At 36.2% G+C, this 14,068-nt stretch overlaps 1 protein-coding gene across 6 annotated transcripts in view; it reads right to left on the reverse strand.

Moving 5' to 3' along the window:
* The window catches only part of SEPTIN7 (septin 7), a 113,192-nt gene that overhangs the window by 13,831 nt on the left and 85,293 nt on the right, over positions 1-14,068 (reverse strand). For 4 of the 6 annotated variants that reach the window (XM_036863009.1, XM_036863003.1, XM_036863004.1 and 1 more), the window contains exons 11-12: positions 11,717-11,842; positions 1,594-1,614 (exon numbers count right to left, since the gene is read on the reverse strand). In XM_036863009.1, coding sequence (XP_036718904.1) covers positions 1,594-1,614; positions 11,717-11,842 — 147 coding nt within the window. The remainder of the gene's footprint in view (positions 1-1,593; positions 1,615-11,716; positions 11,843-14,068) is intronic. The other 2 variants (XM_036863005.1, XM_036863006.1) reach the window with 1 other exon arrangement.

Raw genomic sequence — 14,068 nt, forward strand, 5'->3', positions numbered from 1 at the left:
ACATTAAACTCCACAGACTCAAATTTCTGCACAATTTTGTTCAAAATTTTCATGTTGAAAAATACTACAAATGAGCTTTATGTGAAGGCTAGTATATTTACAGACACAAGAGAATGCCGAAGTATCAGTAACCTATTACAGCCCCAGGGAGGAAAGAAAGGTGGGCTCTGTGGCTTTCACGATCTCTAAAAACAATTCAATACACTGGGACAACTTAAAAGAGGGAGGCCCTTTTCTGACTTTATTGATAAAACATGTTTATTTTGCCTCCACAAAAACAGGCTTTGACCATTTAATTGTACATATTAAATTGGTGAACTTTATCTCAATAAAGTGGTTAAAAAGTTAAATCATGGCTTAAAAACAAAGTCAGGCTTTGTATTTTATCCATAACTTCAAGGCTAGTCACTTTAATCCTGATTTGACACACTCTTGATTATGGTGACTTCTCTCCTTACAAGGCTGAGTATTTTGACCATTACAACACTGTTCTTCCCTCTCAAGGAGGAGGACAAGAGAGCAAGATGGAAAATATTAAATGAGCAACAGGACAGAAAGAACACTGGCTACTGATTTTTCTTAGCAAAAAGGAAGGACAAAGATGTGATGTACTGTTGTGACCAAAAGGATTTGTTTTGGCAGTTAGTGTAAGTTAGAACAAAACGTTACTTAACTAAAGGATATTCCTTCACTAAAAGAAAACTTACAAACCTTCAGTATGTCTTAACAATTAAACAATTAATCAGAAGTTCTGAAAATGAAAATAAACCAAACATTAACTTAGAAGAAGAATCAACATTCAAAAAGTGAGGTAAACTGAAATAAATTTTAAAGTGTAAATATCATTATTTCATTAAAAGCCAATAAGGCCCTTCATATTAATATATTTCTCATCTTTATGGCAGGTGTTTTTAATACAGGGGCCTCGGATCTCTTGGGCATTGTGTCAATGAATGCCCTGAAATGACATACCAAATAAATGTGTGTTTGTGTTGTGTATTCATGCAAGCATTATTCCAGTGAGAGGGTTCAAAGCTTTTGTTTGATTTCTGTAAAACTCACTTCTGCCACTCCCCAAAGCATTTTTAGGCTCTAGAAAAAAAAATACTCTAATAACGATTTATGAATTGGCCGTCTTAAATAACTGAAACTGTATGTTTAAGCAACTTACATTATCCAACAATACTGCTGCAATTTGAAAACAAATAAATATATTGTAAACAAATTATAAAAAACTAGAAATTAAAAAAATAAATTCGAATTCACACAGAATTGAGATTTTAAATATATACTCTTACTTATAATAACCTATCTATAAAATGCTCATTTAATTTCATCCTTGGGAGGAATAAGGCAATCCATATAAATGTAAAGAATCTGCAGTATAATTTGCACATGAAAAGGCTACCACCTTACCAAGAGTAAACACTGTCATCTAGATTATTATTTAAATAACTCTTGGGGGAAAATAGAAGACTGCAGAGAAACATGCTATGTTGTTTTGATATTTGCTTTTAAATTCAAAATTTAAATATTAAAAATCTTCACATACTAAAACTGCTTATGTCTTTGGAAAAACAAATAACCACTTACATGCCTTCAACTGTGTCATATCTAAAAGAACAAAAAATACAGAGACTTAGCACACTTAAAGTAAACCACACTAAAAGCAGCAACTAAAGGCAAATCCACAGATTTCACAATATAAGTATGTGCCCTAAAACAAAAGTTTATGGCCAAATTTGTTAAAGCTAGTTAATTTCTTTTCCAAATTCTGTCAGTAATCCCTATACCAAATCATTATGAAAATAAATAAGCTGTGCGATTATCTTCTGACAGCCTGCTCAAATTTCTAAACTTATTTAAATATGTATACTTTCAAAGAAATTTGCAATATTTCACATTTGAGATACTTCAAGCTTTTCAGCCTTGTAAAAATACTTGACTCCTTAACCAAATGAAGTGATATTCCAGTATTATAAGAAAATGGTTACATGTATCTAAAATGAATTTTTGGAAGCCTCTCACCAGTCAAAATGATGTTTCAAATCTAATTTTTAAATTAATTAGCACCCCAATTCTAGTCATTTTTATTAAAGTGATATTTAGAAAACTGTAACACAAAATTGTGCTTATAATGTAGAAAATACAGGAAAAAGGATCACTTTTTAAAAAATTAATTCTATTTTTTATACAGCAGGTTCTTATTAGTTATCTATTTTATACATATTAGTGTATATATGTCAATCCCAAACTCCCAATTCATCCCACCACCACCACCACCCCGCCACTTTCCCCCCTGGTGTCCATACGTTTGTTCTCTACATCTGTGTCTCTATTTCTGCCCTGCAAACTGGTTCATGTGCACCATTTTTCTAGGTTCCACATATATGCATTAATATACGATATTTGTTTTCCTCTTTCTGACTTACTTCACCCTGTACAACAGTCTCTAGATCCATCCACGTCTCTACAAATGACACAATTTCATTCCTTTTTATGGCTGAGTAATATTCCATTGTATATTTGTACCACATCTTCTTTATCCATTGGTCTGTCGATGGGAATTTAGGTTGTTTCCATGACCTGGCTACTGTAGATAGTGCTGCAATGAACTGCGGTGCATGTGTCTTTTTGCTTTATGGTTTTCTCTGGGTATATGCCCAGTAGTGGGATTGCTGGGTCATATGGTAATTTTATTTTTAGTTTTTTAAGGAACCTCCATACTGTTCTACATAGTGACTGTATCAATTTACATTCCCACCAACAGTGCAAGAGGGTTCCCTTTTCTCCACACCCTCTCCAGCATTTGTTGTTTGTAGATTTTCTGATGATGCCCATTCTAACTGGTGTGAGGTGATACCTCACTGTAGTTCTGATTTGCATTTCTCTAATAATTAGTGATGTTGAGAAGCTTTTCATGTGCTTCTTGGCCATCTGAATGTCTTCTTTGGAGAAATGTCTATTTAGGTCTTCTGCCTATTTTTGGATTGGGTTTTTTTTTTATATTGAGCTGCATGAGTTGTTTATATATTTTGGAGATTAATCCTTTGTCGATTCGTTTGCAAATATTTTCTCCCATTCTGAGGGTTGTCTTTTTGTCTTGTTTGTAGTTTCCTTTGCTTTGCAAATGCTTTTTTTATTAGGTCCCATTTGTTTATTTTTGTTTTTATTTCCATTACTCTAGGAGGTGGATCAAAAAAGATCTTGCTGTGATTTATGTCAAAGAGTGTTCTTCCTATGTTTTCCTCTAAGAGTTTTAGTGTCCAGTCTTACATTTAGGTCTCTAATCCATTTTGAGTTTATTTTTGTGTATGGTGTTAAGGGAGTGTTCTACTTTCATTCTTTTACATGTAGCTGTCCAGTTTTCCCAGCACCACTTATTGAAGAGACTGTCTTTTCTCCATTGTATATCCTTGCCTCCTTTGTCATAGATTAGTTGACCATAGGTGTGTGGGTTTATCTCTGGGTTTTCTATCCTGTTCCATTGATCTATATTTCTGTTTTTGTGCCAGCACCATATCATCTTGATTACTGTAGCTTTGTAGTATAGTCTGAAGTCAGGGAGTCTGATTCCTCCAGCTCTCTTTTTTTCCCTCAAGATTGCTTTGGCTATTCGGGGTCTTTTGTGTCTCCATACAAATTTTAAGATTTTTTGTTCTAGTTCTGTAAAAAATGCCATTGGTAATTTGATAGGGATTGTACTGAATCTGTAGATTGCTTTGGGTAGTATAGTCATCTTCACAATATTGATTCTTCCAATCTAAGAACATGGTATATCTCTCCATCTGTTTGTGTCATCTTCGATCACTTTCATCAGTGTCTTATAGTTTTCTGAGTACAGGTCTTTTACCTCCTTTTGTAGGTTTATTCCTAGGTATTTTATTCTTTTTGTTGCGATGGTGAACGGGATTGTTTCCTTAATTTCTCTTTCTGATCTTTCGTTGTTAGTGTATAGGAATGCAAGAAATTTCTGTGTGTTAATTTTGTATCCTGCAACTTTACCAAATTCATTGATTAGCTCTAGTAGTTTTCTGGTAGCATCTTTAGGATTCTCTATGTATAGTATCGTGTCATCTGCAAACAGTGACAGTTTTACTTCTTCTTTTCCAATTTGTATTCCTTTTATTTCTTTTTCTTCTCTGATTTCCGTGGCTAGGACTTCCAAAACTACGTTGAATGACAGTGGCGAGAGTGGACATCCTTGTCTTGTTCCTGATCTTAGAGGAAATGCTTTCAGTTTTTCACCATTGAGAATGATGTTTGCTGCGGGTTTGTCGTATATGGCCTTTATTATGTTGAGGTAGGGTCCCTCTCTCCCCACTTTCTGGAGAGTTTTTATCATAAATGGGTGTTGAATTTTGTCAAAGGCTTTTTCTGCATCTATTGAGATGATCATATGGTCTTTCTTCTTCAGTTTGTTAATATGGTGTATCACATTGATTGATTTGTGTATATTGAAGAACCCTTTCATCCCTGGGATAAATCCCACTTGATCATGGTGTATGATCCTGGAAAAAGGATCACTTTTTGTCGTCACATTTTTCTTTTCAAATGAAACTTTTTTTATTAGGTGACTAGAAAAACCATTTAAATTATATCATTACCTGCCTGCTTTTTAATGAAAACTCTTCTTCACACACGTAGATAAGCTAAAGCTTATAAACTTAAACTTGTCAGAGAAATTTAAAGTGACTCAGTCAAAAATAAGAAAAGACCTGGTAAAAAATTTTTTTTTAAAAAGGCTACAATATAACCTGAACAGCACATTAAATCCCCAAAGATATAACTTAGCTCCTTTTAGAGATCTATTCAAGGGGTGACAGTTCCTGAAAGCCACCAGATGACTTACCCTTTTCATGTGACCAACAATAGAATCACAGCAAGGACCACACTTAAGGCTGACCCAGTAAGGCCCTACTGTGGTTGTCTTACATGACCCACATTTTGAGTGTAATGGAAAGACAACCACATTTCATTTAAATTACGTGTGGTCTTTCCTGAAGAACTCATTAAGCAAGTACATTTACATATTTTTGCTTCAGTGGTGTGGTAGGTCACTATGTATACAGACATGTAGCAATTTTCATACAAAATTTTCCAAAGGAATTTCACTTAAAATAAGAATTTCAAAGAGCAACAAAAATTTCCAAACATTCTGGGAAACAGTTGTTACCAGCATTTTATTTTGCCAAGTGAGAGTGTTAAAACTAAACGTAAATAAAACAATACTATCATTATATTTTCATGAAAGGACACACGAACAAGAGTAAAAGATATAACTGAATAAATTATTTTTTTTTGGAAAAACTTGGGACAAATTTCAGAAAATTGTCTTTATATCTCTTTAGATCAATGAAAACTTTGTCATGTACCAAAAGAGTTCTGAGGATTAGCCTTTAGAAACCTGTGTTTTCAGTCATTAATAGGAATTCAGGTATCCATAGAGTTTTCCCAAGACTACAGATGGAGAAGGTTGTAGAAAACAAAAATAAAATTAATATATGGGAAAGAGGTAACTCCAACTTGACCACCTCAATAAAGCAGAACAGATATAGAAATAAAGTGAGTCACACAAGTTTTTTGGCTTCTCAGGGCATATAGAAGTTATGTTTACACTACACTGTAGTCTATTAGATGTACAGCAGCATTATGTCTTAGAAAACAATGTATATACCTTAATTTAAAAATATGTTATTGCTGAAGAATGCTAACCGTCATCTAGCCTTAAGTGAGTCATAGTAGGAACATCAAAGATCACTGATTACAGATCAACATAACAAATATAATAATAATAAAGTTTAAAACAGCAGTCCCCAACCTTTTCGGCACCAGGGACCGGTTTTGTGGAAGACAGTTTTTCCACAGACTTGGTGGTGGTTGGGGGGGTTGTTCAGGTGGTAATGCGAGCAATGGGGAGCGATGGGGAGCAGCAGATGAAGCTTCGCTTGCCCGCCGCTCACCTCCTGCTGTGCGGCCTAGTTCCTAACAGGCCATGGACCAATACCAGTCCGCGGCCCAGGGGTTGGGGAACCCTGGTTTAAAACATTGCGAGAATTACCAATGTAACACAGAGACATGAAGAAAGCAAATGCCGGTGGGAAAATGGCAAAGACAGATTTGCTTGATGCCACAAACCTTCAATTTGTAAAAAACACATTATCTGCGAAGTGTAATACAGCAAAGTGCAATAAAACAAGGTATGCCTGTAAAAGATGTAAGGAAGACCACGAAGGAAGAAGCAAGTAAAACTTTAAAAAAGCATGTTGAACAAAAAAGGATACCCCTCCCCTTATTGGGGATTACTTTAAGAGATCTGCAATCTTGACATGGTTAATTCTCCACTTTCCTTTACAATTTTGTTGAATCTCTTTTAATTTGGAACCTGACCTCCCTTTCTGTTACTTCTAACCATCCTCCACCCTCCGGACAGGGGTGGGCAAGATATACTCTCCCTGAGGAAAACAGATGACTTGATATTTTCTTTGCCAGACACAAGTAATACCTGAACAGCTGCTAACAATAGAGCTCACTTTTCCAGACTCCAGCCTTGAGACAAATCAGTATTTGATGAGACAAGCTCAGCTATGTTTCAGATTTTAACCATATAATCTAAATCTTGGGTTTTGTCCCCAGCTTTACTGAGATATAATTGACATATAATATTGTCTCAGTTTAAGGTACACAATGTGATGTCGAGGACCACTAACATAACAGAAAGGCACATTTTCAAACATATAAACCAAATACCAAATATTTTTATTTTTAACCCATGGTTCAGTACACTCTACAGTCCATCCAAAACTGGCTCGGAAAATTAAATATAAGATAAATTAATCTACTTTATGCTTAACATTAAAAAAAATTAACTTATATACTAAAACCAAGTGTAATTAGCACTCTATGGAGCGTACACTGCCAGACAAAGGTTAATGTAACTATAAATATTAAATAGATGTATATCTGTATATGTATGTATATGTCTATATATTATATAAGAACAATTAAAAAACACAGGTCTGGGCTTCCCTGGTGGCACAGAGGTTAAGAATCTGCCTGCCAGGCTTCCCTGGTGGTGCAGTGGTTGAGAATCTGCCTGCCAATGCAGGGGACACGGGTTCGAGCCCTGGTCTGGGAAGATCCCATATGCCACAGAGCAACTAGGCCCGTGAGCCACAACTACTGAGCCTGCGCGTCTGGAGCCTGTGCTTCGCAACAAGAGAGGCCATGATAGTGAGAGGCCCGCGCACCGCGATGAAGAGTGGCCCCCGCTTGCCGCAACTAGAGAAAGCCCTAGCACAGAAACGAAGACCCAACATAGCAACCAATCAATCAATAAAAAAAATAAATAAATCTTAAAAGCAGAAACCTACCATTAAAAAAAAAAAAAAAAAAAGAATCTGCCTGCCAATGCAGGGGACAAGGGTTCGAGCCCTGGTCCAGGAACATCCCACATGCCGTGGAGCAACTAAGCCCGTGTGCCACAACTACTGAGCCTGCGTGCCACAACTACTGAGCCCGCGTGCCACAACTACTGAAGCCCGCGTGCCTACAGCCCGTGCTCCGCAACAAGAGAAGCCACCGCAATGAGAAGTCCACACACACCGCAACGAAGAGTAGCCCCCACTCGCCGCAACTACAGAAAGCCTGTGCCCAGCAATGAAGACCCAACGCAGCCAAAAATAATAAAAAAAAAAAAAAAAAAAAAAAAAAAGGAAACACAGGTCCATCAGCAATCAGGTGAATAAATGACCTTATTCTCAAGTTTATTTCTTTCTCAAATTCCCTGCAGATGCTGTTTAGAGACCATACGAAGTAATAAAGAAAGTGATAAAATGACCACTTTTTTTTTTTTAAAGGACCAAAGTTCAGTGGTCTTCAAACTGAGGTCTCTATTTATATGAAGAGAGTTACTTGAGTCTGTGCAGTTTTTTTTTTTTTTAATTTATTGTATTTATTTATTTATGGCTGTGTGGGTCCTCGTTTCTGTGTGAGGGCTTCTCTAGTTGTGGCAAGCGGGGGCCACTCTTCATCGCGGTGCGCGGGCCTCTCACACCGCGGCTGTCACTGTTGCGGAGCACAGGCTCCAGACGCGCAGGGGCTCAGTAACTGTGGCTCACGGGCCTAGTTGCTCCGCGGCATGTGGGATCCTCCCAGACCAGGGCTCGAACCCGTGTCCCTGCATTGGCAGGCAGACTCTCACCACTGCCCACCAGGAAGCCCAAGTCTTGCAGTTTTTTAAGAGAATCAATTTCCCAGATCCTCAACTTCCATACAAAGTTTTGCCTAAAGTGATCTATCTGAAAATTTCCAAGTTAACAGATAGTCCGTTTCTCACATTACCGAAGAAAGACCTACTCCTCTTACTATCCCTTTACTAATGTACACTGTACCTGAAGGTATGAAAAACCTCCAGGTGACAAGAGAGAAGTCTCTTTCAATGATTAATCAAACACTATAACATAAACCTGTAAGAGTGTATCTCCAAGTTATTAAACATGTTTCTAGTTAAGGGCATGGTGTGGTGTTAGGTGTTTAGAAACATGGTATTGGGTCCCTGTCAGGATGGCTTCTGAATTAAGATATATAGCAAAGGAGGTGGCTGGAGAATGGCAATTTCTGTTTAATGACTCTACCTTTTCCACTCTGAGCTCCCTGAAACCTCAATCTCTCCGTGCCACCATTATCAAAGGATGCATTGCTAGGGAGAAAAAAGTCCCATGGGAGCAATACAAATAGAACATCAATAAGAAGCCCAGACTCACATTTGCTTACTTTACGTATTTAAATATTAGCCATTCTTTTCAGTTATCTGTGGATGGGTCCATAGCTATAAAGAAAGGCACCTTACATTGGCTAAAGCACCATAAATTGCTGGTACCGATTTTTTTTTTCCAAAAAATTCAACTGAATGAACAGCTAACATTTTCAAGAAATATGAGTACAATCAAGGATAAAAATTCCAAGTGACTTCTTTCAGATTCAGTATGTATCATTCAATAAAGTAGTAAAAACCTAATTTAACAAATCATAATATCAATACCTGTTCTAATTACAACCAGTCCCAGTTGGTTCAATCTTCAAAATATTTATTTTTCTATTACTTAAAGTAAATTAAATAATATACTAACTCCTGGGGCAATCTGCTTTTAGCAGTACAAACTTTTTTATTATTTTCATAGGCAAAGTTTAGACATGATTCATCTCATTAAGAATACATTTCCATAGAATCCTACTTTTCATGTTTTCACCTGGGTTATAGTTTAACTCAAGTAATCCACACTAGAATTCTGTATATGCAGAAGAATTTTTTAACAACACTATAAGGTTCACTATTTTTCTCTGAATTACCTTACCTGCATCCAACAGTAAAAAATATCCCAATAGCACTATTTTAAAAGCCTTAAATTCAAAACTATGGAAAAAAAATTCCTTATTTCTAGCACATTAACAAATGTTTAAAAGAAAAAAATTGAACATAAGTGCATACACTTAATGTATGCATTTAATGAAAGATATGTACTGACAGTACATTTTGCTTTAAACATATTATAAAATTACCAGTGGCTTTAATTGTGTATGTTTTCTTTTAAAACAGTTAAAAAGTCCATAAACTAGTGAAATGCTATTTAAAATGGATTCAATTTTATGAACAGTATTCACTATGATGGATCTTTATATTTCTGTGCTAAATAAGAGTTGTTTGATACAAATTCTGCTAAAAAGAAATAGATTAAAAAACGTTGCCTTTTTTCATGCACTGAACCTTACCTCAAGTAGAATCTTGTATTTTAAATATTAAAAAAAATCAATTTTTAAAATAGCAGTAGTAAATTCCTAGAAGTCAGTGTTTTGCAAAGCATGCGTTACTCATCACCTATATCGAAACCATCAAGGGTTAAAAAAAAAAAAAGGACGGGGGGGGGGGGGGGGGGGGGGGGGGGGGGGTGTGTGATTCCCTGGCGGCCCAGTGGTTAGGACTCCACACTTCCACTGCAGGGGGCATGGGTTCAATCCCTGGCTGGGGAACTAAGATCCCATGTGCTGTGCGGCATGGCCAAAAAAAACCCCCCAAAAAACAAAAAATCATCTAGGGTGCTCATTAAAAATACAAACTCTCAGGCCCATCCCACATGTACTGAATCAGAATCTCTTGCTAATGACTGAGTCTAGAAATTTACCTTTTTACCAATTACTCTGGGACTTCCCTGGTGGCACAGTGGTTAAGAATCCGCCTGCCAATGCAGGGGACTCGGGTTCAAGCCCTGGTCCGGGAAGATCTCACATGCCGTGGAGCAACTAAGCCCGTGCACCACAACTACTGAGCCTGCACTAGAGAGCTCATGCTCTGCAATGAGAAGCCCACCCACTGCAACGAAGAGCAGCCCCCACTCTCTGCAACTAGAGAAAGTCAGAGTGCAGCAACGAAGACCCAACGCAGCCAAAAATAAATAAATAAATTAAAAAAAAAAAAAAAAAGCAATTGCTCTCGGGAGATCCCTAAAGCCAGAAAATCTAGAAACTGATCAATAAAGTTCCTCAAATAAGCACGCTAATAATAGTGTAAGAAGAAATTAAAAATTAAGAAAGAGATTAGGGGCTATAACCCAAACATCATAAAGAAAATAAACACAGAGTTAGGTCCAAGATCAGTTTTAAAAGAGAACTGCTTGTGACTCTGCCAATGATTATTAATGCTTTGTGCACTTTCTTATGGAATTTAGGGCCACTGCGGAGACATAACTAAAAAAGCAAAAAGGAACACTTTTCTCTTCCATTATAAGGAATGCTGACCACTATAACACAGTATTGCTACTTTGAGAACTTGCTTCCCTTATTATTTATTATGCAGAAGATCCTTCAGGATTATCCTCTAATAGCATCAATACATAACACCTGGCTAAAAACGTGCATACATTGTTAAAATGGTTTTTGTAATACTTACGGTCTTCAACAACCCCAAATAAAGGAAAAACAGGGCACAGACATGGTTACCAAGTCTATACCAGCTAACTCACCAGCTTCCTCACACATCTCTTTTCCCTACACCATCATAAAACCACATCTTGAAGATACTAGCTCGGGTGGGTGAAGCTATACCACTCAGGAGGTCACTCACACCACCTCTAACAACCAACAGAAGAAAATCCAAACTCCAGCTAATTTACTCCCTGGAAATACACAATAGGAATACAAAAGGTAACCAAGACTACAATAATTAAATGTTCCTTTTGTTGGGTCCTGTCCCTTATTTCTATATAATCTTCTAGTAATACTCTGCTTCCAAATGGTTTATTTTAAAAAGACATAATAAAAGGTAGAAGTTCTATGTTTAGTCTCCTTAAAGAGACTATGGGATGTTTATCTTAAGAGTAAAATGGGTTTAAGGGTTACTTGGTAGAAACTGTTCTCTTCCCTTAAAAAAAAAAAATGCTGAAGGAGCTATTTGATTTCTAATTGGGGATCTATTAAATGTGTTACGTAGATTATTAAGATGATGGCAAAGACCAGAAGAAAATGCATGGCTCTTTCACTTAAGGAACAAGGTTATAAAACTACACTTCCTCCAACAAAGCTTGACAATATAAATTTGGCTGTTGTACCTAAAGAACATTATCCCAATTTTCTATTGAGTAGCCAAGAGGAATGTGATGAAACAATACGATTATTTACTACATAAATAATACCTTTTCTGGAGGAAACAATGTATACTTACTTAGTAAGCTGCCCTTTATTCTTGTTATTATCAACTCCATTATAAGTCACAGCTGCCAGTTTTCTGCTCCGGTAGTTCTCATAGTGTACATTATTAGTGACATCTTTCAAGTCCTGCATGTGTGTTCTGTCATAAATAAATGAACATCAAGAGTTTGTTTCTATTAAGAAAGCTTTGGTGTAAATTCAAAATTTTAGCAAAACAAAAATTTCAGACTTAAAATGAGCAAAAGACTATTCTTAAGGAAGATGGCATTCATCTGTCTTCATTCACATGTAAGGCAGAGTAAGACACAATGAGCTAACTTGACACCAATGGAAAATTAGGTTCCAAATGAAAGTTTAGGAGCATAAATCTTCTCAAAGCAGTTACTAAAGAATGACATTTCTAGAGAAGAGTATTTACCTTTTTAGTATATATTTTATTTTACTAGAGAAGGAAAAGTAGATTAGCTCCTACTAAAGTTCACAAATCAAAAGAAATTGCTTTCCTTTTAGCAATATTATTAATATTTGAGTTTTTATTCAGGTAATACATAGGGACACTTTAGATCACATATCAAGTTGGATGCAAACGGGAGAATTTTAATTTTGAGTAAATTTCTGTTTATTCAAATTGTCCAGTAAATGCGGTATTTTGGTTAAATGAATGTCTTCTTATAGCATATCTATCATACATAAAGTCAATCCATAGGAGACAACTATACAATACATGAGACATTTCATCATTCCTTAATGTTTCAAGATGCTAAAAGACTCCCTGAGCTGCTCTACGGTATCCTTTACCAATGCAGCAGTGTTTTTGGATATACGTGGTGTGGGAGTACTCTGTATCATTTGATCTTCCTTTTTCTCATCATCCATTCCTGCACCTGCAATCCCCCATCTTTCATCTCCACCACTTTACCAAAATCCCCTTATGGGAGACAAACATAAAGGTGTTACTCTGTATTTATTCTTCCTGATATCCAGGAAACAGTTACTACTACTTTCCCTTTTGTAAACAGAATGTGAGGTTCAATTACTCTGATTCACCTAGTATTGGACATTTCCATGCAGTTTTCTGATAGTTTAACTCCTCCTATTTCTAAGACTGGGTTTTCCACAAGCCTCATCTCCCTTTATACTCTGTCCCTTGATGAATATATCCTCTCTATGGCCACTAGAGTTACACCTAAAGCTCTATCCTTCTGTACTTCAGTCAAGTCAGACAGTTCCTTACTCCTAGCGTATCCAATGACTGGGATTGAATAGTTCATGCTAATTTGTCACTGACTCTCAAACTTCAGAATTCTACTGCTTTGGGAGCTCTCTTTGCAGTCTCGAAGTCAAACCACTCTAACCCAGGACAACTTTCTCCTTGGCTGTCAGTCATTTTTTTGGTACCAGTATATGTTATAGGTGACACCACATAACGTTTTCAACTATATTGTAAACACCCCCTTTTACAAAAAACATGCCATCACCTTTTGTACTCTTGCCACAGATAGCACATAATGGGCCCTTTAAAAAGAACTGATTTGAAGTTGAGTTATGATAAACACTGTTGACTTTCTAGAATTACTGTTATCAGTTTCTCTAAGCAGAGAATAATAACTGTGCCAATATGAAACAATCTTCTTGTAATTTTTAAATATTATATATTATCTCATCAATGAATCACTGAAAAATAACTAAAGGACCTGAGGTAAAGTACTTTAGTAGCTGAAATACAAGATGTATAAAATAAAAATAAGGTGGACTTATTAACTAGTTGTTAAACTATTTTTGTTAATGTCATCAACATTTTAGATAGTGAAATATTTTTCCCTTTCACTAAAATAACTTTCTTTATGATTACCTGCTTCTGGTATTTTTCAGGATATAAAAGTCTCTATTTGCACTTACTTAAATATTTTACTTTATCCTTTTAAAAATCAACCCGTTCCTCCACTCTGAAAATAATTAGTATATAGTTTTCTCCACAGTTTCCAGAATTTATTCATCTTTTCCACATCCTATTGCTGATAACAAAGCACTCTCTTCTCTCCTTTTGTTTTCCTTCTCTATTTGATTTCTGCACTGTCCATTGCCACACCCTGAAACTATTTTTATCAAGTTTTCCTCTTTCCATTGTCTTCCTTGGTTTGCCTGCAACAGCTAGTTCTCTTAATTAGCAAAGTGACACAGCTTTGAACTTGAATCTTTCTTAGAAGCAACCACTACTCCTAAATTTAACCTGCAGGATTTCAATTACTTGGAACTTACAGACATATGGAACACTGGCATTGATATTTCCTTCATGTATTTATTAAACATCCACTAGGTGCCTTTATCATAAAGACATGAGCTACATAATACATACATCTTTCTC

The sequence above is a fragment of the Balaenoptera musculus genome, chromosome 9 (assembly GCF_009873245.2).
Source record: "Balaenoptera musculus isolate JJ_BM4_2016_0621 chromosome 9, mBalMus1.pri.v3, whole genome shotgun sequence".
Lineage (NCBI taxonomy): Eukaryota > Metazoa > Chordata > Mammalia > Artiodactyla > Balaenopteridae > Balaenoptera > Balaenoptera musculus.